This window comes from Solenopsis invicta, chromosome 15, assembly GCF_016802725.1.
Source record: "Solenopsis invicta isolate M01_SB chromosome 15, UNIL_Sinv_3.0, whole genome shotgun sequence".
Taxonomy (NCBI): domain Eukaryota; kingdom Metazoa; phylum Arthropoda; class Insecta; order Hymenoptera; family Formicidae; genus Solenopsis; species Solenopsis invicta.
This window is the reverse complement of record NC_052678.1, coordinates 4,907,271-4,934,454: the sequence shown is the minus strand read 5'-3', so window position 1 is coordinate 4,934,454 and position 27,184 is coordinate 4,907,271. Positions and strand designations below refer to the sequence as shown.

Below are 27,184 nucleotides of genomic sequence, written 5' to 3'. Positions count from 1 at the left end.
CATCTGAAGATGATACTACGTATTGTTCTCGGGTGAGTAACTTTAGAAGAGTTTATTGTTTATGTGTATATTAAAGTTTTAATATTTGTATATTTGTGATAAAAAATGAAAATGTATTAATATATATATATATATATAAAAGTGTATTAATTGATACAAATAAAACAATAAATTATATTTATGTCATAAATGGAATAAAAATGTTCATTTATCAAAAATTGTAAAGTTCAAATAATTAAATCAATGATTTTAATAAAATAATTGTTTATTTCAAATAAATTTGTTTTTGTTTCAATAAAACTTTTTTTGTTTGATAAATTATTTGCTTTTAAGATAAAATATATATTATTAGTTATTACAAAAAATATTTATTGTTAGAAGTTATTATTTCTTTCAATGTATAATTCAAGAAAATGTTTTATTTTTACTTAAAACAAGTAATTTTTTTCTCGTATATATACAGAGTGTATCACGCAATTGCGATAGGTTTTAGTATCTCTTCTGTTGACGACAAAAAAGAATGGTGCAGACAAAAGTGAGTGATTAACAATATCTGTTTTTCTGTTAACTCCATTTTGTCTGTAAGCGATCGAGTTTTTCAGATTATATAGGCTCGAGCTTATATAAATCGTCACTCCACGCTGTTTCACATGAAAAATGTAATTTCACAATCCAAAAACATCGTCGATTGTTTTGTTATTATACGTTCGGCCGGAAGAATATAAATAATGAGGCGATTCAAAAAACAATTCGAGAAGCACAACCGATTTTTATGCTTTATTTGAAACTTTACATTTTATCGTTTTTAATACTAATAATAATAAGACACGTGCTATTGTCGTCAATCGCGCTAACGTTTCTTTTAACATACATTTTACTTGCAAATCATTGTTCATTGTTTGCGATTATTTATAAATTCAAAACCTGTAGAAATTACAGAGAGAGCTCATACACGTGACAAGAGAATTAAAATCCGTTATAGATAACTAAACGGATTTAAACGCATATCAGAATTTATAGAATGGGTTCCGGGTATCACGTATTAGATGTGCAAAAACGTGCACAGTTCATCGGCAAAAAATAACTGGCTTCTCGAGATATGATGGCGGAAATAAGATCATTAGATTACTCGCAGCTCACATCTGGCGAACGATCTGTATCAAAAATTGACGCGAAGAGAGCTTTCGCTCGGCAGATGGTCCGATAATTGAAGTTGTCATTAACGGCGACGATGCATTTTCATTAAGCCGCAACCAGAAGCGAAATATCTTTGGTTATGTGACAACCGATTACGCTACTTTCTAACTCGCAGAAATATTACCGACTCGATGATCATAGCTTGATAATCGACGGTGACGGTGCAGAAATAGAGCAGCGAATTATCTACGATAATTCGCCTACGTCGACTTTGCCCATTAATCATAGTTGCGTCTGTAAAAAAAAGTTTCTGTATTTATTTTATGTACGTCCAGCGTGTCTCGTGTCACTCGTTGACTTTGTACTCTTATTTACGTCGGTCAAATTATCACGGTCACATTATTGATTACCGACATTGATTTATTCATCGAAAACGCCGCGAAATGATCATCGATCAGTAATAGAAACATTATCAAGGACAGGATATTTACCACACTTATTAATAATTGAAGCTAAGTAACAGAGCTTACAATTAGTCTTATCCGTTTACTTGGATCGAACTGTTCTCTGAGGTCATCTACGCGCATACGTTTATCAGGTAACTAATTTACATACCATATTAGATTTCTGCTAGCAATTCTTATGGGTGACGATTATATAGCAAATATGTGTGGTTTTATTCGAATTGCTACTTTATTTTCGGTGTTTTTTAATCCGAAAATTAATCCTTTCTCTTGCTCGAGTACACGACGTGGAATTAGAGGTATATAAGTACACGCTATCATCTCATTTCATCTAATTGTGAGTTCATCCCGTATATTCATTTTCCATTGTTCCGGAAGGATAGAAAGCCTCACGGTGCGAGACTCAATGGCTCTGCAAAGACTAAATCTTACATATTACGAGAGAAGCGCTGTATTACCAGAGGATTGTGAAGGCAAGATAGAATTAACGTGTAATGAGCTCGCGCAATTGTATCTGTCACGCAGACGTATATCCTTGGGTTAACTTAAGGAGGACTAGCGCGATGTGATCGAGTTTCGTAACGAGAAATTTACAATACGAAGATAGCGCTATAGCTTCGCTAAGAGTATCGGATAGTTTCTATAAGAGTACTAATTTTAGAAGATCGAGAGGTGATCAGAGAAAGGCAGCGGAGAAAGGCTTGCGCAATTTTATGATGATCAAGTTGTGACAAACGATGAGTACCTAACGATACACTTGTGCAACTACTCTCTCTTGTATTCATACGAGCAATCCGAGACGCCAAAAGAGCCAAATTAAAATTAATTCTTCTTTATAAAAAATGTGAGGTGTCATCATTTGTCGGAAAAAAAACATATATATGTGGTAGGATGTCGTCCTTTGACTTTTCGTGAATTTTTCATACATGCATCCGCCTCGATATTTTCATCGAGGCGGATGCATATATGAAAAATTCACGAAGCATCCCCGATGCGCTCTAGGCTAAATCAATTTCACGGAAGCTGTTATTATCCGTTCATCTTCCGATGTGACCTCTGATATCACGTTGAAAGCCGTTGAGCTGTGGCTCATGCGGCCGTTTAAAGCGCTTATGCAATTCCCACGCATGAACTCTCACTAAACGATGCAAACCATCGGACAGCTACACCCGTAGAAAGGGAAATCGTCGCTTAGGCGAGTAGAACTAAATTTATCTGAAGTCGGAAGCGCGATCGAACATGTTATGCAGTGGTGTTTACACACACACACACACACACACACACACATCCACACACATGTAAAGTACACACTGTCAAGGAATGGCCGTGCAGAATCGCAAACACATATGCACGTGTATGCACATACGCGTTGCTTCGGCAAACAGAGCCTTCGTTTCTTCGTTACATGCGTGAAAGAGATAGGTCTCCTCTCGATAATTCGGTCGATAGCTATTTATCGCTTCGTAAACGTCAGATCAATTAATACGCGAAAGTATTTTTCCATGTTTTTTCTCTTTTATTAATAAATTTTCAAACCTGTTGCTATCAACAATGCACGCGTTTTCGCCCTAGCTTTTGCTAACATGTTTTAAAAACAAAGATTATATTAACTTTCCGGAAATGACGATGTCTATTAGATCCATTCAATTATGAATTATTCTTTTACGAAGGAATAAAATAAACTTTATATTTTTTATTTTTTATTACATGAATTGTTTTGTATATGAATTTTATATTATTTTAATTTCTTCAATGTAAATTAAATGAATCTCATGGACAGCGCCAATAACTGTGATACGTAGATTTTGACGCTTCAGAGAGTTTCAGAAAAAATGTATGTATATATTATACATATAAGGGAATATTTTAAAAAGTCCTGAATAAATTTTTGTTTTAAAATTTTCCGTGCAAACTAAAATGTAGAATTTTGTCGTTAAATATTTCAATCAGAAATAATTTCTCAGAAAGACGTCATTTTGATCAAAAATATAGAACAGATTTATTACAATTTCTATTGGAAAATTGTAGTATAAAATTTACTGAAATAAACAGAAATTTCAAAAATTTTAATACGATACAGATCTGAAAATAATTGTGTTAAATTGTTTAAAAAATTGTATCGGATATTTAACTTGATTGCTAGAATATCAAACATTGCTAAAAATCAAACATTGTTTACAATAACATTATCTTGCTTGGATGTCCTATATAATTATTTTGATGACTCAACATAAAATTATTTTTTGATCTATATTTAGTTAAATTTTTAGATGCTGCAGTAAAGTTGTTCTTTCCATGTATATACGCAACTATTTATTACTCGAAAATGTTAAAGTTTTAACATTTACATCAAGTTTCAAATTGATGGCTTTTACCGATTTTAACGATGTTTCGAGGAACTATTTTTGACTGAGATTGCAAGTTTATTAGTATTGTGAAACAGTCTGCCACATTGTGCAGGCATTATGCTTATAGCATTGTTTTATTATTCAAAAGTTTTTTATTGTAATATCTGCAATATTGTGTTTGGATTGATGTGTGTGAAAATTTAATTTTATCTTGAATACGTATAATTAATAATAAGACATGTTACAATGGTTATTACATTTTTTTAAGAACAATGCCATAAATAGCAAGTTTTATGAGTGATTTAATTATTTGGCACTTGGTGGACTCTTTCGTAATATTGTAGACCTGCGATATTTAACTTTGCAAAACTCTGAACTAGTTACAGTTTTCATGGAAAATTTAGGGAATCTTTGAATATCCTACCGTACATTTTCTTAATGAAATAATTAGTCAAAATTTGCTGTTAAGCAAAACTTACAACAGACATTTAGTTATTTTAATAAGTTGAATAAATATAAGATAGCATTATTTTTCTATAGTTTTATATTTGTTTTTAATTTCTATAACTCATTTTATTCAACTAACATTAGTAGAATAGTTTCTATCTTCTTTCCTTTTTTACTTATACACGCAAATAGCGCTTAGATTATACGCCATTGTAAAATCAGGTGACATCTATGCATTTGCATATTTGATCTTAACGCTTGCTTCTTATAAAAACTTAAATTATATACTTGCGTCTATTATTCTAGATGAAAACAATATTTGTGAAAAAAAATGAGAATATTGTACCAACTATCGAATATAAATATACAAGCAAATATTAAATTTGTTTAACGAATTAAATTTTTCATATAATTATTAATCTTTAGCACTTATTGAATAGTTAAAAAACAATTTCTGTGATGGAAATTACACAAAGAAAGACGATACGTCGGCACTTGAATAGAATTAAAATTACAAATTTCTTCAATTGTTTCCATCAGCTTTTTATAGCAATTACAAACATTAATATTAATCATATAAACAGCGATTATATATATATACTCAATATATCTGATATATAAGAAAGTCATATAAATATAGAAATTTTTTACATGCATATCCCATATTTAACCATGAATATCTTATAAACTATACCAAAGATTTCTTTTGAATGTTGGAAGTCATAATAATATACTTAATTTTGATTACAGTAAAATTTCTCCAGCACCTCACATATCGTAATTATAATATGACAAAGTACGTGGAAATAGCTCTTTTTTTTTACTTTAATTGCAAATTTCTCAAAATTGTGTGTAACGTGTGAAATAATTTAGAAACTAGATTCGTATCCAGCGTCCCAAAGAAAAATAGTTCCATTCTATTGATTTTTATTAAATTATATATTTATTCCGTATAACAAATGTTTGTCAATATAAACGTTTCTTGATAACTCTTAATAAGAGAATACGTTTTAGTTAATGGAGTGATCTAATTGACGCTACTATATGCATGCAAATTATCACGCATTATTACGTCGTTGTGATTAATAGATCTTCTTTTTACACATTGTGTACACACTGAATGCAAACATTAAACGAAAAATAAATGAAAATGTAACTTCAACGATTACATATTATATATTCTTATGTTATAGCCTTATGCTTATGTAATATTTTTATTCATAGACAACACATTAACGCAGTTGAGTGTTAAAACCTATGATATGTAATAGTATGTTACGAAACATACATGTCATTAAGCTTGAACTTTTGAATGATGACAATCACATTAATCAATCTATTTGCTACCTTTTCACTAATGTGCAGGAAGTAATATAAGAGCATTTAAAATCCGACATAATTGATTAACTTTTCATTGTCTGTCATATATTAAATTTTAATCTTAATCTTAATGACTAGTAATGAGTAACTTGATTCTATTTCTATTTAATAAATATAATAGAGGAAAAAGTAATAATGACACCCATTTACAATTTATTGAATAACTTTGTTAATAATCAATATTTTTAAAACTTTAACGATTGTATTCTGCAAATTGTTCTTCAATAAATTCTAGACTCGAAGTTGGGAAATATTTATTACTTAGGACATGATTTATAAAAAAATTATTGCACTGCATAATCGGTGGAAGAAGAAAAGGGCTGGTAATATAATTATTCCAAAAATAAATTTAAAAAAAAAAACTTTTTAAACACATATTATTTTGACATAAAATTATATTTTTTAAAATAAATTGTTAGAAAAATCAGCAATATAATCACGAAGTTTTAGGATTGTGGTAAATGTTGATTTACTTTAATTAAAAGATAAATCACAGATTTTCTAAACTGATACCTCTAATGTTTCTAAACCTTCTATTCATCGAAGAAATATTTTGATATAAAAATTTTACTTAATAAGCTGTATTAACAAAATTTCGTGTATTTGTTAACTTTGCATAACTTGAAATGTATATAATCAAATAAAAAGTTAAATAACAAAAGGCACTCGAGAGTACATTCATTCTTATGATAATACGCTCAAATTTACAAACCATGAGAAAGTATGTGTAATTAAATATAGTTAAAATGTATTTTGAAATAGTTTTGAAGTGCTCAAAGGTAAAAATGTCTTATAACAATTGTCGGCTATTGTGTATTGGTATATTAGCGCCATTACATAATGGAAGGCTATTAAACAAATAATTTTATGAGCAAGCGTTAGAATTCGTCACCTAATAACAAAGATAATAGGGATAACCATATTATTTACAATAGCCATGTTACTATCTTCTCTCTTTCTCTCCATATATATATATATATATATATATATATATATATATATATATACTGAATTGGAACAAAAGTAACGACACATCCGTAGTTAAATAAATAAATTTATGTACAAATATCTATAAACATTGTTTTTGAATTTCATTTAAAGAACATTAAAAATTTTTGTGCAACAGTACACACACACACACACACACACACACACACACACACACACACACACATGTATATTGTATATATACTGAAATTACATTTTGACTCTTTCTTCAAGCCATCTTCAGCAGGTGTTGAAAGTGGTTGCAGTGCAAATATACATTGCTACTACCCAGAAGACCCCTTTATAAAAAAGTTGTTAAAATGCGAGTTGTTAGATACGAATGTAGTAGACATGGTTACCATTGTAAACGGATTGCACAACAAAAAGAAACAAGTTAAGCACAACAAAATAGAAATAATAGTGCTAAATTAAAGTAATAAAGGAGAAGGCTCACTTTAAAGTAATAAAAGAGAAGGTCAGCAGTTGTCAAAAATGAATTAATAGTCGTGACGAGCATGAATTTATAATAAGTCACAAAGGTCTGAGTATCTTAATATGAATTTGCACTCGTCACTACAATAAATTCAATTTAAATATCAATGAATGTCTTTATGTTATTTTTACGCAGCATTTACTGCCCCTGACTTGTATCTTCTATTCTACTTTTAATTTTTTATCATTATTATGAGCCTTATTATATATATGCATTTATTTTTCTTTGAGAGATAGAAAAAAATTAGCATAGGCATTACTAGAGAACAGACGTAAGGACAAAGTGATGTTCTTTACCCTTGTATTCGTAATAACGGAAATAGCTTGGAGGTAACACTTTATAAACAAACTTCCATTAAATGCGCATGCATCTCTTTATGCCTTGTTTTTTGTCGTTAATTGTTTTCCTGCATCTAGCTGACGTGTACACGTGGTACGAGAACGTGCGCACAAGAGTTAAACAAAAACAAAAGTAAAATCGAATCGAGTCAGCTTGAGCGCAAGTGCAGTTTGTGAGATTACAGACAACTTCTGAGTTTTTGAAAAGAAAAAATTAGTATTTGATGCAAATTAGTACTTGTCATATTTTGTTTTTTTCGCTAGATTTCGGAACGAATGTTACATAATTCATTAACATTTAAATTGATAAATCTGCAAAACTGCTTATTTTTTTTTACTTTGCGTGATATAACACGTTTAATAGTGATCATGTATTATCATCTCATTATTGCAAATTTCATTTTTTATTTCAGCAAGATATTGCATTTATGAATACTTCTAGCGTAATATATCACGAGAATATAAGGATCTGTACGTTGGAAAAACATGTCGAACGAAGAATACATATGAACCTTTATTTAGCAGTAAATTAGTAATAAATGAGAATATAGAATGCACGTCATTATTATTGCATAACAATGCAGGTGCAGTTAATAATCTTTTTACTAGATTTCAAGATTTTCCATCGATTTATATCGAGAGATTTATCCTTGGAATTTGTTTTATATATCTTCAGCAATAATTTTTGATAATTTTTGCAAATAATTTTGAAATATGCAATAATAGATATTCTTAGGATCATAAGAAAAAAATCTATCGGAGAAAATCGGCCCCTCTTGTTTTCATAGTTCAATAAAAACATCGTTTTCTCGATAAAAATCAAAGGGAGAATATCTAATGATGCACTGCGTCATTCTATTAAAAGTTATTGTATAATTATCTGTGTTAACTATTTACTGAATTTCTACATTTTGCAATAATATCACGAAAAGAAATTAGTTGCAATTAGAGATGAAGCAGCAAGAATCTGTATGTAATAGCCAAATTTTAATTGTATATTACAGAAATTTAATTGCCTCATACATATTTTTGCTGCTGTAACTAATTTTTTTTGCGTAATAATTTTTGAGTAATCACAATGTATTATAACATGGTACAGAAAAGAATAAATAAAAATTGAAACAAAGGTTATAAATGTTTTTATAAAACATATATGGATAATACTTATAAATCATTATATTTAATAAAATAAATTATATTTATGTAATTATATTTAAATAAATTAATTAAAATTTGCATTAGTTTATACATACCTATTTATTGAGACATACTAACAACTTTTGGTAAAATCGAAAAGTAAACTTATTTTATTTTCAATCTCTAATGTTTTAAATAACAAATTTAAATCTTATAATTACGATTCCTTATTCCATTAAATCAAAATTATTAACAGTATTTGTTTCTCGGTAACCTTATTATCAACACATTAATTCAATAAAAACAATGTACAGTATACATAATGTATATAGTTTTGAAAAAAAGACATTAAAAAAATTTATAGCTTGAAGGTTACAGCTATTTAAACTATTTTTAAACTAAAATATTTAATTTGACCTAATATTTATTTTAATTTATTGTTGACATAAACGAGCTGGTCTATTTGTTAAATTGTTTTAATATAAGCTATTTTTGAACTAAATTATTTCAATATAAGTTTGTAAAGAAAAAAAATTGTTTCTAAAGTATTAAAATAATATTTTGTCATTTTGATAGCGAACGTTATCTACTATTTAAAAGCGATATAAAAGCAAAGGATTTATTTTACTACATTAATATATGAATGGGACATTTGATTTATTTAAATTAATGTCAAAAGCAATACCCGGATCTGACTTACGGTGAGTAATGGGATTGGACTGATGACGAAAATAGCTTTCTCTGTGTTTTATTGTTGGCCTTTGCTGTCACGATAGTCTGAATTCATTAGTATATTATCTGATTTATTTGGTATATAAAAGTTTATACATAACTTCTCCTTCTTCTTCTTTTTGTGCATTACATTTTAATAAAGTCTCCAACTCTTTTAAATAATCTCTGCATGTTTTTCTTTAGCCAAAATATCAAGGGAAAAAATATTATTTATTACAACTACTGATTTAAAAAATAATGCGCGAGAAGTAATAAATAATTCGCTAAACTTTTGGCGAGCCTCAGACACGACAGACTTGGAGACAGATATACCAAGTAATAATATGATATACCAAGTAATAATATTTCTTATGTGATCTTTAGTTGCTTATTTTTCTCCAGTTGAAAGATTACTTCCGACGTATAAATCATCCGGAATATATTAAATATGGATTAAGTGGAGGGGAAAAGATAGAAGGTAACATAACGCATGGCCGCGACTGACGGCGGAAGGGTAAAGATCAAATTGAATCGAACTTCGTATATAGTAAGACTCATCGCTCTATCGTATTCCATTAGCGACACGCAACTCATTTCGTAAGGTGCACAGCATTCGTTCGTCAGTGCTAAGTCAATCGTTCGTTGAGTCGCGCTTCTTATGTGATTGCTTTCCATCAAACCGAATCGAAAGATAACTAGTTCGCCAATATGATGATGGTTCCAGTTCTAGCAGGTACGAAACTTCTTATTATTCCTAATTATAATATCTCTTGATCAACTTGTTTGCAACTTGTGCACAACAGAAAAATGAAAGTTCTATCCAATTAGATAGCTCGAATTTATACCGTGATTTGACATTATATAACATTTCATTTTTATAACAATAAAATGACTAATACTACGAGTGGAGCTTGCTTCTCATTGTATTGTAATATCGATATTAAATATGATCCAGCGCAGCATGTTATTATATTAGACCCACAAAATGTAATAATTACACTAGTTTATATTAATTTAGTACAAGAAAAGGACAAACAATTTTTTTAACGTATTTTAGGATAAATTTAAATCTGTCAATTGAACATTGTTATTAGATCGAATAAATAAAACGATAAAATTTAAGATAAAACGTATTGATAGCACTGTTTAATTGATAATGGGTGTTTTCTATTTACTGACCAAAATCGATACAAGCTTCATGCTATCTTTGTTCATTTAATGCCAAAAGATAGAATGATTATAACATTTTGTATCGACTTGTGTAATTAATGGAAAACACCCCCTGTCATTACAATGTGTTATCATTTATTTATAAAAATATGGCACAGAGCTGTTGTTTTAGTTTATGGCACAAAAATGTTGAGAAACTTGTGTAAGACTAATCCAAATTATTTCTCTACCACTACTCTATTTATTTATCTAAATCGTATTATTTTTGTGACGTTTGTTGACAAAACATTATTGGAAAGAAGGATCGCATAATCACAAAATTGTTGAAATGTACATTACTTTTTTATATAAAGACTCAAATTAAACACACATAGTTTCTGATTTATGTTCTAATTTTAATAGAACTTCACTATATGTTGGAAAAAATATCTTTTCTTATATCACAATACAAGACCTAATAGAAATTTCGAAAGCAAATAGAAATATTTCAGCGTTAAAATTTATTCTAAAAAGTCTTCATATGCTTCAGTATGAAACTTTGTAAACTAGTATTATTATTATATATTATTTAAGGAAGATTTGTATCAGAACCTTAGATCAGAAACCTTATCACTTTCTTTTTCTCTATTAAATATAAATTAATTTAATAGTAAAAATATGAAATAAATCAGCAAAAATAAATAAGCATAACAATCCCAATATTATTCGTCTTATTTTGCATGTGGTAAACGTTTTTAAAAAATCAAGTTACCGTATCACAAGTCACTACCTTGTCTCTTGAGATATAATTTTTTATCAATTTGGGTAGCCGATAATGATTTAACAATGCGGTTTTATTCTGTATTTTTTGTGTAAAATTTCACAGTAACATATAGACTTATATAATAACGTATAGACTTATTGACACGATTTGTAAAACGCTTACGTAGAACGCTTTTGTGTACATACTACGATTATAAAAGTTAAGCTTATACTTTTGTAAAATTTATCGTGTCTTTTTCACATCAAAATTTATTTCGTGAATTATACTGGTACGATTTGGCAACTCATATTGATTTATTATTTTATGACTATATAAATATTTATAATTACGAAGTTATGAATCAAATATATAGCTAACTTATAGTATATAAGTTAAATGAGTATTAAGGATGAGTTTAGTCGTATTATTATTATGTAATATTTATGTTAGATATTTTTTGGTTTGTTCTTAATATATGTAAATCTCAAACATTTATATTATCTTATATTACTTTTTATAATGTTATCCGCAAACTTTATTATTTTTAATAGAAGAACGTTTTAATGGAAGTACAAAAAATTGATACAATTTAGGAGACCGGTTTAGGAGACTGAAATTAACATCTTACATATTTTAAGAAAATATCTTATAATAAATTAATTTATTCTTGACAAAAAGGTTAAGGTTAGTAATAAATATCTTAAATATCAAACTACAATTTCTAACATTAACTTACATATTGTATATACAAGTTACCAAACGAGAAATTACAAAATATCCTAAGTATCACGATTTTGGGAACTCTTCTCTGTATATTCATACATTAAAAGATATAAAATATATTCCCTATATTACACAAAATATTTTATAACGGCAATAATTGCGTTGTTTAAACCAAGATCATTAGATATTTATAAAGTAATTAATGCTTATAATCTAATTAAGAAATTTTTCGAGTTTCTAATTGCATTAAATTATTTGTTTACCACATTAATGTTCTCATAATTATCGTTGGCGGCTATGAAAATTGCTAATTACGCGTGATTGTAATCTCGACACGGATGGTACAAGTTCCCATTCCCAACAATTCTGCAATTTTTGATATTTGATATAAAAAATATTCTTTCTTCAAAGTATTCTCAATTTTATATTGTGTAGTTATAATTTTATATTGTATAATATATTGTAGTTACACTTGCGAAGAAAAAATATTCTTCTATTTATATATACATTTACGAGTTGTTAGTAGCGCGGAAACAAAGAAGAATGTTTTAACAAACGCGATATCAAATGACAATTAAAATTGAATATTTATCTTACGCGACATTTTACTATTCAACGGAGAATATTAATCGCGTATGTCTTTAAAGCTAATTCCTAATTTATTCCATATTACCGAGTTTATTGTTACAGTAGTGCGTTTAATGGCAGCGCTAAAAAAATTGTCAGTCGCGTTCGCATGCGGACGGCGTGCGCTCGTGCAAAATCGACGTTTACTGCCTACCTTCTTGACCCTGAAGACTCTTACACCAACGTATAAGAGAGAATACGGGTGCAGTGACGGCCGCATTTTCGAGTGTTTTTTGGTGTCGCTCGGATCGCCTGGAACGTCTAACGTCCGTGATCGATTTCGTGTTCGACTATCCTCGAAGTTTCGCATTCTATCTTTGAATTTTGTGTCTGCTTGTTTATATAGTATACAGAAACCGTACAGCGCATCATGGCACCATTGTTAGAAAGTGAGTATACAAAACCAGGTAAACCAAAACGAAAGTGCGCGTTCGTGATTGTAGGTCGTGATGAATTCCTTCATCGAATAAATGTTAGGTATTTTTATATGCCCGTAAAGAAAATCGTAGCACCGTTAGGACACGTATTTAATTTGCATTAGATATATTTTTCATCGTCAACGTGTATAAAAATGCGTACAGAGACGTACGGTCTGACGTCAGAAATCGCATCAAGCATACGATTATCAAGATCTGAACGATTTGAAAAGCTGCGACTAACGCCACATCGACTGATATCATATTTCCGTATCAACTTTCTAAACAGTGCACGTGCGAGGTGAACGACCGAACCTCATTCACATTTTCGTCTTTTCTAACGCGCGCCTCGGGTTACGGTCCACTTGACGCTACGAATGCTTTCAAAGTATTCTTTAATTGGTCAATTTGTGAAATTCAATGTTCCAATTGGTTAATCAAACGCTTCGAAGTATTTATATAGTGTCAAGTGGACCATAGCCTTGATCGTACATACAAGTCGACAATTTGACCGTTCATTTATTTTGACCTGCATTTTTCTTCACTTTAATCGTAACGGACTGCTCGCAACGCGCTGTCGCATCGAACTTGAAAATATCTTCGACAGGCAGAAATCAGTATTTACAATCGGTTGGCTATTTTATTGTGGAAAGTTGTGACTCACCGAGTCTTTTGAATTCATGTCGCCTCAATTTCAAGTGCGATAACTTTCCTCTGTTTATAAATCTGTCATTTCGATGCAATATGCATTTAATCAATCACTTATTAGGTCACTATACGCCATAAACAAACATGATTACGTAATGGAACTTTCGAAGGTACACTTTTGCGATTTTAAAATTGTAACAATACATGTTATTATGTTTCATTGTAATAACGTGTTATTATGCTTCATTGCGCAATGTGCTATACTAATGACGATTTATGCAATATTTGTACTTCATTTTTTTTGTGATTAAAAAATGTTTTATGTAGGAGTTTTTGCAAGATTTTCTCTGTATATCTATGCCAACACGCATGTACGTACAAATATATAATTATATTTATTTCTAATATATTATATATAATATAGATTACTAATATGTACACTGAGAAAAATGTCCAAAGAATAACGATCGAATTATCCCATTAAAAAGTAACAAACGGATATTTCCGATTATTTAAATCAGAATGTGCAGAAATAAACGCATAATCTGTTTAAAAAAATAACTATCCGTCACTTTTTAAACGGATTATCCATCCGTTTGCGAATATTCCGATTTAAATAATCGGAAATATCCGTTTGTTACTTTTTAATGGGCTAATCCGATCGTTATTTTCCGGACATTTTTCTTAGTGTATTAGTTAAATGTAACATAAGTACGTTCTTACTGATATACCGAGAAAATCTTGCATGAGATTATTTAATAAAAAAAATATATATATATTAAGCTGCATCATCTAGATTATCTAGAATCATTCTCTTCTTAATTGTACCATTAGTTATGAAAAATGTGTATTATTATACAGAATTATTATACAGGTATATTTACCGTATATTATATGATATATTATAGCTTAATTCATCATAAAGCGATTGAACTTAATATACAGAATATTTAATATAAAATATTTAATAAATCAAATACTTAAAAACTGTTAAGATTGTCATTAAGCATTCGTTGAAAGTAAAAAAAAAAAGAAAATAAGAAAAGAAAAATATTTATAGATGCACTTATTTGTGTAAAAAAAGAACCATAAAATTGTATTTTTCAATATTTTAATCAATTTTTTTAATGCTACATATTTAGCGATTTAATTGTGCAATTATGCCAACGTAAAAATATAAAAAGTGTTTATAAACTTTATGCTTGGATGATAGGCAGAACCGAAGATATTATGCAAAAGCAGTTCGTAAACTCGTCTTTAGCGACACGAAAAAAAGGATATAAAATTGCAAATATGTAAATTACTTTTCTAAATATATAACGCTTTTTACAAACTGTTTTTAAATCGTGGATTAAACTGTCGTTTCAGACAACCGATTTTGGATCGGGACTAAATTATTAGAGCGATGCAATCTCACGCTACAAACCGCTAACGGTGCATAAACCGCTCGCATTTCCCAGCTCGCTACTTTCTTGAGGATTCCTTTAACTGGCCTTTTCGTACTGCACTTTTTGCGATTATTTTCTAATTAACTTGCTCCTGATCCAGTTGAACAGATAATGAGAATTTCTTTTATTTGCTGCAAATACTTTCGCTGATTATCCGAAATCTGATAATTATATGCAAAATGCAGTAAGCTTACTACATCATTAATACACATATAAAAAGGTGTAAATGATAAAAATTATCTACAAGTAACAGGCTCCAAAGTTGCGAATTGCTCGAATATTTATTACTATTATTATTACTTTTTAAAGCGCTTTGAAATAATAAAGAATTATTACTTCAATTCTAAATTTTACAAAATCGAGAAACATTTTTCTAAATAAATTGGAAGCAAAGATATGATATTTATTATTTTTGATATCCATATATCAAGAATATTGTTCCAGGCCAAACTGGCACTGGATTTCTCGAAGCAATCTTTTCTTGACCGTGACACAAATACGGTATATCAACGGTACTTTCAGCCGAACCGCTTCAAGGTTGTTACACCTTGCAGAAATTATAATTTGTGATAATTTCTCGAATTTCTAAAAAAAAGTTCTCGTTATTTTTTTTACTATTTTTAATCTTTTCGATAATCGTGATTAATCTTTTTGTACAAAGATTGCTGAGAAACTAGTAATTTTCTGAGTTGAAAAATTAAAATGTCTTCGTTGAATAGCCCATGTATTTGCGCAGACAAAAACGCGTGGAAAAAAAGAATGCATGAGAGAGATTATGCATTATTCATTATTTTCGAAAGGAGAATTGTGTAAAAACTTTCAGTTTTATACGTCTTTGTTTGTATTTTATATGACAACACACGTTGTTTTTAACAATATTACATAATTTGATACAACTGGCGCGGACAAAAAAACATAATTTATTTCTGACGTTAACATAAATCAAGATTGAGAATGATAAAATATTAAACAGCGGTAAAACATTATTCCTTTTATCTTACAAAGTTCAGCGTGAAAAAAAAGCGAATTTATAATATGTAAAATTTTAGAGATGATCTTATATTTACTTCTTTCGTTACTACGAACATATTCCTTTCTTGCTTCTAAATCTCAATAGAGAGTATTACGCGGTTTGCATAGCTATAAATAACTTTTTGCAAAGAAAGGATTGGTCGACGAAGCTAAAATATAGCCGTAGCATCTAAACGTGTCCTTAAAATAGGAATAGCTAATAACATTGATGCCATAGTTTAATTTTTTAATAAGTAAAATGTAATAACTAAGTACATATAACAAAAAGAAAACATTCGTCGCTAGAATAAAATATACAACGTCTCATAAACAATTGTGATTCAAACGCGCGATTTTATGCGCGTAAGATATTAAAGAATAACTGCCACCGTCTTAGCTATTAGTGTTAAAGCACGCTTTCATTTTATTATAATATAATGAAGTTGTGTCTTGCAGCCAATTTTTTTTTTTTTTAATAGCCAACTTTTAGCAATGGCAGAAAAATTTAAATTAACCACTGATATTTAGCTGATATTTATAAATCATTTCTTTCCGACCACTTTTAAGGAACGTCGTTTTTGAGCCTTATAAAATAACTATTGCCGCGAGTCGATTCGAGAGAAGTCATCATATTTCCCGTTGACCGGATGTGGCTTCGTAGCGCGTTACGTGCGAAGAAATATTAGACGTTCCATTTACGGCACACCTTTATTTTGCGGACGTACTTGTTCTTACCTCTTGGTTTGTGTAATTACAAATTTTTACAATTCGCCACATACGCGAAATTTTGCAACCAATCAGCAGTTTGCGTCTAGTCATGAATGATAAACAAAAGATCTAACTTACTCTTCGATCTTCGTGCTCCCTCTTTCCCCTCTCTCTTTCTCTTTTTTCTCTTTCTCTGTTCTCATTTTACTGCCAAGATTTACGTTTGTCTGTATAAGCACTTTCAACTTGTCTTTTGACAGACTAAGCAGTTATCATTTTATTCCGCGAAATTTCATCACCAACCAATGTAAGATGACACTTTGAGAAGACTGTTATATAATATAAATAAAAATATAATTATACAGAAGAAGAGAATTCTTGTTTTAAGGATATCCTTATTTTCGAAATATTGAAAAGAGATTATATAGAGCGTTAAACAGATATAATTTAAACACATTATATGAAGAAATTTTGTATAGTTTTATCAAGAAAAATATTCTCATTATTATATGTATAATGATACTATAGAATATAATTTCTTGCTTATACATAAACAATGATTGTTTAATATATAATTAAAATATTCTCTCCTATATTAGTTTTAATTTGATACTGTTTTTTTTCTGCGTACAAAAGTATTTCAAGAGTAACTTTATTCGAGCATTTTTCGCGATACATAAAATATTGAATTATATCATTTGAAAGATAAAAATGAGACTTATCGTTTTTGTTTGAAAATATTATTTGATTCAATAAGAAAAAAAAGGAAAAAAAAAGAGAATATATTATCACACATTGTTAATTTACTCACAAACATACTAATCAATATATATTTTTTGCAATTCGTGAAAGGATGTTTTGGTCGGCTGCCAGTTGTTTACAAAACCAATAGTCGTCTCGAAAGCGAGTTAAAGTGAATATTTAAGTGCATTACCAAAGAGTAATACAGTGAAAGGGAGTATCTAGGTGAACACTTTTTCTTCATTTCTATTGCCTAAATAGACTTGTGTTTATGGGATTGGAATTAGTGATGAGCCGTTATTTCGTTATCTGTTACTGAGTAACCGTTATTGAAAAATAACTTCAATAATTGTTATTAAATTTGGAAAATAATGGTTGTCGGGCTAAACAGTTATTCTTAATAAATTACAATTTTGCAAGCATAATAAGGCCGATATTACATTTGTCGTACAATAAATTTTTTTAACATGATTGATTGTAAAATAAAGAAATTCTGGAGTCTTTAAAAAGCTTCTATTCTGCAGCCAATCAAATATAAGTGTGTATAATTATGTAGTTGTTATACAATTTTGATCGTTAGTTGATTATTTATATAATAATTGTACTGGTTATAGCAAAATAATTATAATTAAATTATAAAAAAAATTATATCACAGAAAGAGTAATTTTGCTGAAGTATGTATCTGAAAATCTAGCTAGATATAGATCTGAAAATAATTTTATTGGAACATTAAAATAATTATGTAAAACTCAAGCACACACAATGAGTAATATTGCAAAAAGTTTTGACATTTTAGCAACTTCAACTTGAGCATCCTACATAATTATTTATTTTAATAGTGTAAAAAAATTATTTTCCCAAATCTGTATCTAGTTTTTCAGATTCTTTGACAAAACCATTGATTTCATAAAAGATTCACCGAAAAGTAATTCTCCACTTTCTTTATTTGTGCATCTTTGAAATTCACTTTGTTACAATTCATTGTTTTTTAACGATTCATGACTCAAAAATTACCTCGTAATTTTTATTTAGAAGAAATCGTTTCTGTCCTGTATCAACGAATATTGTGTATGAAGGATCGATACACCGTTAAAGCAGAAGTGCTTCATAAACGACTTCGCAGAAGACAAGGCAGCTAACTTCAAACTTGAAATGTAGTTTGTGCTTCGTCTGCAAAGTCGGCTAAGTATCACTGTAAGGTTTTGAAACACACGTTTTGAAAATGTAGTTTGGATTTCTTGGCGTAAAAATAAAATATTGAATAACACTTTATAAACGCGGTAATCTTTAAAAAATTTTGCAAGCTACATTACACACGAGCGCAAAATTGCTCATTATAATTTTGAAATATGCTGGATAAATGCAAGACGGCTGCAGAGTTGAAAAATTTGTATTAAATTTAACATGTATGTGCCAAACGTCTACTCAATGTCTACTCCAAATTTTGTGTTAATTAAAGAGACAAGAAGAATACGTTAAAGAATACGTTAAATATTATGTAAAGATTTAACACAAAAAAATATAACACAATACAATTTGAAAACAATTACAAAAACACTTCTTTCAATAAAATTAAAGTTTATAGTGTATGATACGTATAATTTATTCATTTATTAATAATCATGTTAGAATTAAGAAAATTATATTATTTTGGTGTTATTTGTTCATTTACCCATAAATTTTATTATTTTAACACTAAGAAATGTTGAATATTAATTTAATACAAAATATTAAAATAACATAATTACATTATGTTAAATTAACATTCTATTGTTAAATATTTAACTTAAAAAGTTTAACAAGGATCTGATTTTAACATATAAAATACTTTCTACTGTACGTGTGTATGTAAAAATTCAATGCGGAGAACTCCGATAATTCTTTGTTCTTTTTATTCCAGATTAATCACGTCTTTACGTAATTTTTATCATATGTCGGATCGAATTTTTTTCGTCAATAAATAATGACTATTTTTTGTTGCCGTGTTTTTGCAATTTGTAAAATATGTTTTACATAACACCATTGACAATTATCCACTTTTATCGATTTGCAGCGTAAGCACAGGGTAATTAATTCCCACGTAAATATCTTCAAGATTCCGAACTAATTCACGATGCGATGCAGTCGTAGAAAATTGAGACGGTCTCGCGTGCTACGTGAAATTACCTTACTGTGCCGTATAATAACGTTTGGTTCAGGCGTTGCATAATTGCGCTCTGCAAAATTGCAAGTTCAGGCACATGACGTAACGGACGTGTTACATTCTCTTACCGTTCTTCATCTTAAATCTTATATCCCGTAACATGTTATGTCAGTTATGTGTATCACGCGTGCACATAAATGATTTCTTGTCTTTCGCGGCTCTAAATAAGAAAAAAAGTAACGTTGCGTGATGCACACTTACCTAAAGCACGATAAGGCGCATACACTAGTAAGAAATGTACTAACGCGTTTGCATTAATGATATCAGTATATCTAACGACGCGTATTGAGAAACACGGAAACGCACGCGTGTATGTGTGTGTACAATATTATCTTTTAACGCACTTTGCATACACGTGCAACTTTCATTACAACATTCTTGCGGACGGTTCTAGTTAGTCAAATTATTGTGAACTTTGTGAAAATAAAATAAACTGATGTTGAAAGTTCTGAATTTTTTTGAAAATTCCTATAATACTACGTTTCGCGTGACGTTTTTCAATTGAGTGTTTTAAAGATGAAGAGAAAAGAGATTAGAAGAAAGTTACGCAAAACCTTGCTAGAAGATACATCACTCTCCTTTTGGTCCCAGAGTCAAGATTCACTTTCAAGGCTCTTTTTCTAAATTTATCAATCTCTACGAGTATCACGTGGCAATAATGATAATATTATTGTGCACAGTATCTAAAAGAAAAACATCGAGCCTTATATCAGCAAACAATATTACTTCTTTGATGCATTTGTGTCTTCTTCAGACAGCTTTAATAGTGTAATCTGTTGAAGTTCTTAATTTGTTTGACAATCAAGAATTCTTCAAGAAGCAGTAACCAAGAGGATACGTGACAAAATTACATTGTGATTAATATACGTGATACGACGTCAGAATAAATATTGTTTCTTTTGATTGGTCGTCATTTAGTGCTCATCAAATTGATATGTGATGTTCATAATATACGATTTATATAACATTAATAATTCTTTATGTTATAGCTTCGAATTTAATAATGTATTTATTTTCAAGTGCATTTGTACATTGCTTTTTTACCATGATTGAATGTAATAATTAGCCATAGTTATGCAAGAAATTACCAACTCATAAAATTATAATTTTTGAATTATTATAATAAGTGGATAATCCGTACGATTTCCTGTACATTAAAGCAAAATAAAACAAAACAAAAAAGATCTGAGCTTAATATGTACCTAAATTATAAAAAAAAAAACAGTTTTTATTTTATTAATTGCGTAAATTTCTAATTCGCCTTTTTCCAATTCGCACATTGGACTAATTTTGTGCTTGAAAATTGTAAGGACTAGTAAAATTGATTACGTGCAGTATTTTTTTTTTTATGTTTAATTTTAAAGAAAATTCATATTTTTATTTATGGTTTTATTTTGTATGTGTGGAAAGAATTAAACCAAATGTTTCTCCAAGTTTATAACTTTTATTTATGTTCCGGATTATAAGAAATTATAACAAACTAAAATAAAGATAAAATTTAAAAAGTGACAATAAAATTTCTGAATTCTAAGGAAAAAAATGTCTAACATACAAACGGCGTTTTTCAAAAACGATCCATCCCTCAATTTTATGCTTTTTTACTTATTTTGTAAGAATTAAGTTTGTTAATGATTATGAAATATTTTAAATGCTACCTACATTTTTAAATACCACATCAACTATTTTTTGCATTTTTCACAAAATGAATTCCACGTTGATTGGTTGTTTCTTGCATAATTATGATCAATTAACATTTGATAACAATAATAGTTTATATATAATAATAGTTGACATTTCATTTCAAGATATTCTTTTATAACTTTGTGGTTGTTTGGTAAAGATTTTATCGTTCTGATACTTTTTTACTACAACACCACATAAATGTATCGTAGTTATTGTAGTGGTATCGGAATTTTCTGACCATAGAATGACTCCTCCGAATGTTTCTGTTAACGTGGCTGACAATGAGTCACGTTTCCAACGATTGTCTCTGCGAACGTAATAAGCTAATAAAATTTTATTCTACAGTCTCTGTTCAGTTAACTGCGTCACTACATTCATAAAACACGGATTAACGATCATTTTTACAAAGAATAAAACTTATTTTTTACGTTAGTTGACTTGCTTAAATTCTTGCAAGATTTAGTTATTTCTGTTACCATCTGTGTGATATCAAATTATATATTACGTTTTTTGTGTTGGTGATCGTTATACATAGATGTCAGAGTTAAATTGTAAGTAGTTATATAACAAGTTAAAAGTTAAATAATAAAGATAAAAAGTTGATATCTTTTAACTTAGTTACTTTTAACTTAGTTACATGATTTAATTTTTAACTTTAATTATTTTAAAAATACAAATTTTCATTTGCTTTCTTTTTTCTTAAGTTAAAATTATTTATGTATGTAAAAGAAAAAGATTATGAAAGAAGAAATACATTCCTACTTAAAAAAACAATATTTCCTTGTTATTTCATAAGAATTCAATTTACAAATAAGATATTAAATTTTTCTAATAATTTATATTATGAAATCTAACAGAATGGTACTCTTAAATTGTCAAAAAATTAGAAATATAAGGTCTAATAAGGATATATCGCGGTTATTAATGCGTAAGTTAAAACAGTTTATTTTTTTCACAACAATGTAGAACATTTCGACTCCACTTCGAATCTTCCTCAGCTACCATACTACGTAACAAAATATTTCCGTGTGCGGGGCATTCCTCGGTTGAGCAATCCAAGATTGCTCAGCTGAGGAGTGCCTTGCACAGGGAAATATTTTGTTACGTAGTAGGATAGCTGAGGAAGACTCAAAGTGGAGTCGAAACGTTCTACATTGTTGTGAATTAAGAAAATAAACTGTTTTAACTTACGCATTAACAACTACGATGTACTCTCATTAGCCCTTACATTTCCAATTTTTTAATTTATGTTATAATTGTTTTTTAGTAATTTAACTTTAAAAAATTACTAATTTAATTTTTTATTTAATATATTTTTTAAAATTAACTTTTAATTTAATTTATTCTTAACGTAACTTTTGAATTAATTTATTCTTAACGTAACTTTTGAGTTACTTTTTGTTTATGTAACTTTTAACATTAACTAAATTAATTTTATAAGACATTAACTTTAATTTAATTTAGCTAAAAGAATATAATAACTTATCTAACTCTGATGTGTCTAAAATAAATCATTATAAACAATGAGTTTGTTTATCTCTCAAGACTTTAAGTAAAACTTATAAAAGTCTGGATGTAAAATTTTGTTAACTTTTCATATTTGCATAACTTTTTATGTTTAATTGTTATGTAAGTAGAGACAATTTTTTTAAATTTTTCTTTTTTGTTAGCAACGATTGAATTGAATTCGATTATCATTGGCAATTTGAACGATAATTAGCACATGAATTAGCACATATTAGCTATCAATTGTTTCCATAAACATTTACAAATATGTTTGCTATTGCTGTTAGAGGATACTTGTTAAAAATGAATTGGATAAATATTAGCTAAAAGTCTCGACAGTAATCTTTTTACTAATGTATTACATTACTATTTTAGGCGTCATGTTGTCGGACATCGCCGAAGTGCCATGCATAAAAATTGACGACTTTGTGGTCCAATTCGAAATTGGTCCTCCTAGTGCGGAATTGCAAGAGGTAGCCAGGAAAGAATTACGGGAGACTCCCGAAATACAAAAACAATCGATGGCGCGTCTAAAAGAATTATTACAAGGTAACGTGCTATGTAAAGAAACTTGATGAATTACGATAAAATAAAATAAAAAGATTATGAAATAAAACGTAACTTTTTATACGATGAATGTCAATAAACCTGAAATGCATGTTAATGCACTTTATCGGTTAAATATGCTTTTAGTCTTTAAATGCTTAATCTTTAAAATCTTTAAACAAGCAAAGCATACAGTGTCTCTCGGAGATGTCTAAGAAATGTTTCTCAGAATTTTTTTTTAATTTCTTGGACATTTTCGCCAGCCGTTTAAAATCCTTCTTGTTTGACAGCCGAGAAGGATCTGAAAAGCCCGTTGGACAACGAGGCATGGTTGATCAGGTTCTTAAGGCCGTGCAAGTATTATCCCGAATCGTCGCTCAATCTCATCAAGAACTATTACAACTTCAAGGTGAAACATTCGGCCATATACGATGACTTAAAGCCGAGTAAAGAGAAGAACATCTTCGACCACAACATTCTGAACGTAATGAATAATCGTGATCAGCATGGTCGACGTATATTGGTAGCCGAGCTCGGCAAGAAGTGGAAGCACAACAAGTGCAGCCTCGACGAGGTTTACAAAGGATGTGTGTTGTTTTTGGAGGCGGCGATCCTGGAGCCGGCTACGCAGATCGCCGGCGCGATCGTTATCTTTGACATGGACGGCCTTAGCCTCCAGCAGGCTTGGCAGTTCACTCCGCCGTTTGCCAAGAGGATAGTCGATCTACTTCAGGAGGCGATGCCTGCGAGAATCAAGAACTTACATGTCGTGAATCAACCGTATATATTTGACATGGTATTCAAACTGTTCAAACCGTTCCTGAAGGAAAAGTTGAAGAACAGAGTGAGTGCACTATGAATTACAGTAAATAAAATGTTAGCAGATTCTGAAACAGACTAATTACATCAAATTGGCGTTAACAATCTGACAGTGGATTGTCAGCACAAACCGAGCAGGATTTATTATTTTACAATTATTTAAATGGAATGTATCATTTAAATAACTACAAGATAGATTCTGCTAAATTTTCGCAGTCAATTTGCAATCACATTCTGTTAGCAAATTCTGTTATATTCTGCCGATAAATGTGTAATAAACATTTTGCAAAATCTTTTTAGATTTAGATAGATAGATTTGGCTATTTTAAAATATTAGTTTTTTACGTTAAAAGAAGATAGTAGAATTAAAAAAAACAAAATAAACAAAAGTTAAGGCTTTTATAAATAAATTAAAAATAGAAAGTAATGAGCTCAAGAGCTACGCAGGATGTCAGACGCAAATAAACAGCAGAATTTATTTACCTAAATGTCAAGCATTTATGTTTCGTTTTACTAAATGATTTTTATATATTTTTATACGTTTATGTCTATCAGATAATCTTTCACGGCACTGACCGTAAATCGTTGCATCAATATATGGCGCCGACACATCTACCACCGCAATATGGTGGTACGCTGCAAATGAAACAGATAACCGGACCCCAGTGGTATTCATTGCTAATGAAGCTCGACAAAGAATACGAAGGTAAGGAAAGCTCAAAAGAAAACTTAATCACTCATCTTATAATGGTAATCTGATAATGAAATTAAAATAAAGTTCAAAAGCTATTTAGCGCGAATTTCAATAAAACTTTTTAATAAGAAAGATCTTTTCTCTGTTGCAGCAATTAACTCATACGGCTACAAAAAGAAATAGTTTTTCAGTTGCTAGCTATGTCGTAACAAAAGGTAAGTATTTAGATTCAATGTGGAGAAACAATTATACAGCGACATTTTTTTAGGAGGAATGTTAGGTTTAGCATCAATTGCAACGATTGCGAACTATTGTTGTTCACTTCTTTTTGAATGAAATCTTGCTCATTTTGTATTGTTTAATTTATTTGTAGCATATTATTTTATGATTTTTCAATTTTCAATTTTTGTTTTTAATAATGTAGCCTCATATTTTTGTACTTTTTTTAAAATCTCAATAGTAAAAATTGTGCGTGTATCAATTGTATTAACTATATTTGATGATCAGATTTTATTCAAGATTTGCAATCTTAATCTTTATCATAATCTTAATTACTCAGTAATTATGTAACAAAAGTATTATGCTTTTGTACGCAAAAATGAATGACGTGTTCATATATCATTCGTTAATTAAATTTAATATGTATACACATATACAGGATGAATCTTAATGGCTGTGTCACCATTTGAGAAATATAATTATATTATACATGTATTATAGTTTAGTGGATTATGTACAGTTGCAGTCAGTAACTCAGCAAACAAGATGACGTCAAACAATATCTTAATAATGTTTTAATGACGTTTCTAACGTCAATAAGATGTCACTGAAGCGTCGCCTTGTTTGCTGAGAAGTCGCCTACTCTCACGGCAAAATATTGATACAAGATTCACTCTGTATACAGGATATCTAATCATTTGACACAACGCTTGTAAGATAGAACGGAATAACTGAACAGAAAAGTTCTGTACTATTTTACGATTGCGCAACACTTTAGAAGAAATTAATTTATAAAAATTTACAAAGTGTGCATTGTGTAAATAATTATTAGACACCTTGTATGTGTATATACATATAAAATTTTTATTTAAAATTTTAAGATTATATACAACTTATATATTTAAATAAATGAATGCCTGGTATGTTTTCTCGATGTAAAAATAATAAAATTTGTAATAAGACATTGTTGCTATTGTGGATTTCATTTATATTGAATAAATTATTCATAGATATGTACGTTAAATCTATCTATCGTGTGTATGTGTATTATACAATAATACGCATTTATCGCAACACACCAACAAATACGCATTTATTAACATTTTTAGTAACAATCTTTCTCTCTATTATTTTTTATGTATTATTAAAATAATAACTTAGTTCTAATTCATATAATTTTGTATTTATTGGACATTACTTAATATTGTATAATAATTAAATAAATAAGACTTTTGGATAAAAAAATGTTGTATATGTATCCCAATGAAAAATGATTCACCGAATCGACGTCGATTCCATTATCATTTCTCATTGAGATCGTTCTTTTCAGTGAAAAATCTAAATTATAGTTTTGTAACACTTTTTATCGGTGCCGATCAATATATTACATATGTAAACACAAAACCTACTTTTAATCAGATCATCTTACATATATATATATATATCAATTTGAAATTCTTAATTGTGTAATAAGGATGAAGTTTTTACCGAATCATATATATATAGGGTAAAGTCGGTATATACGCCGCAGCTATCGAAAATTTAATTTATTAAGTATTATTTACTATGTTTAAGGAAAATAAATTAGGCTAATAAAAACTTCATACTGTTTACTATTATAAAAAAAATTTTAAGTATGAAATATTTCTTTTCTTATACTGAAAAAAAAACTTAAAAAAACCCTTGCATTTTTGTCATATAAAAAAAGTGGCGGGATTTACGACTACTCATGTGTAAGATACACGGCGCATCAAAATTTACAAATAATATTTTCAGATATGATATAAAATAACATAATAACTTACAAAATGTGTTTATAAAGTTTATTAGGGAATAA

The 27,184-nt window shown here is 29.1% G+C and overlaps 1 protein-coding gene across 3 annotated transcripts; it reads left to right on the top strand.

The window, feature by feature from the left end:
• The first annotated feature begins 1,628 nt into the window (after positions 1-1,628).
• Positions 1,629-26,518, top strand: LOC105201577 (alpha-tocopherol transfer protein-like). 3 transcript variants are annotated; one of them, XM_011169634.3, is made up of 5 exons: positions 1,629-1,735; positions 23,445-23,618; positions 23,906-24,459; positions 24,990-25,140; positions 25,280-26,518. In XM_011169634.3, the coding sequence occupies exons 2-5, from the start codon at positions 23,450-23,452 to the stop codon at positions 25,309-25,311; spliced, it is 906 nt and encodes a 301-aa protein (XP_011167936.1). In that variant the 5' UTR covers positions 1,629-1,735; positions 23,445-23,449; the 3' UTR covers positions 25,312-26,518. The 3 variants fall into 3 exon arrangements, with proteins under 3 accessions (XP_011167936.1, XP_011167933.1, XP_011167934.1); XM_011169631.3 differs by lacking the exon at positions 1,629-1,735 and adding an exon at positions 9,992-10,175; XM_011169632.3 differs by lacking the exon at positions 1,629-1,735 and adding an exon at positions 12,535-13,093.
• Positions 26,519-27,184: the final 666 nt, after the last annotated feature.

Excerpts from the sequence above, each read along its gene's own strand:
- LOC105201577 (XM_011169631.3), top strand. The coding sequence starts at position 10,151 with ATGATGATGGTTCCAGTTCTAGCAG. Across the intron at positions 23,619-23,905 it reads TCTAAAAGAATTATTACAAG|CCGAGAAGGATCTGAAAAGC; the intron begins GTAACGTGCTAT and ends CTTGTTTGACAG. Across the intron at positions 24,460-24,989 it reads AGGAAAAGTTGAAGAACAGA|ATAATCTTTCACGGCACTGA; the intron begins GTGAGTGCACTA and ends TATGTCTATCAG.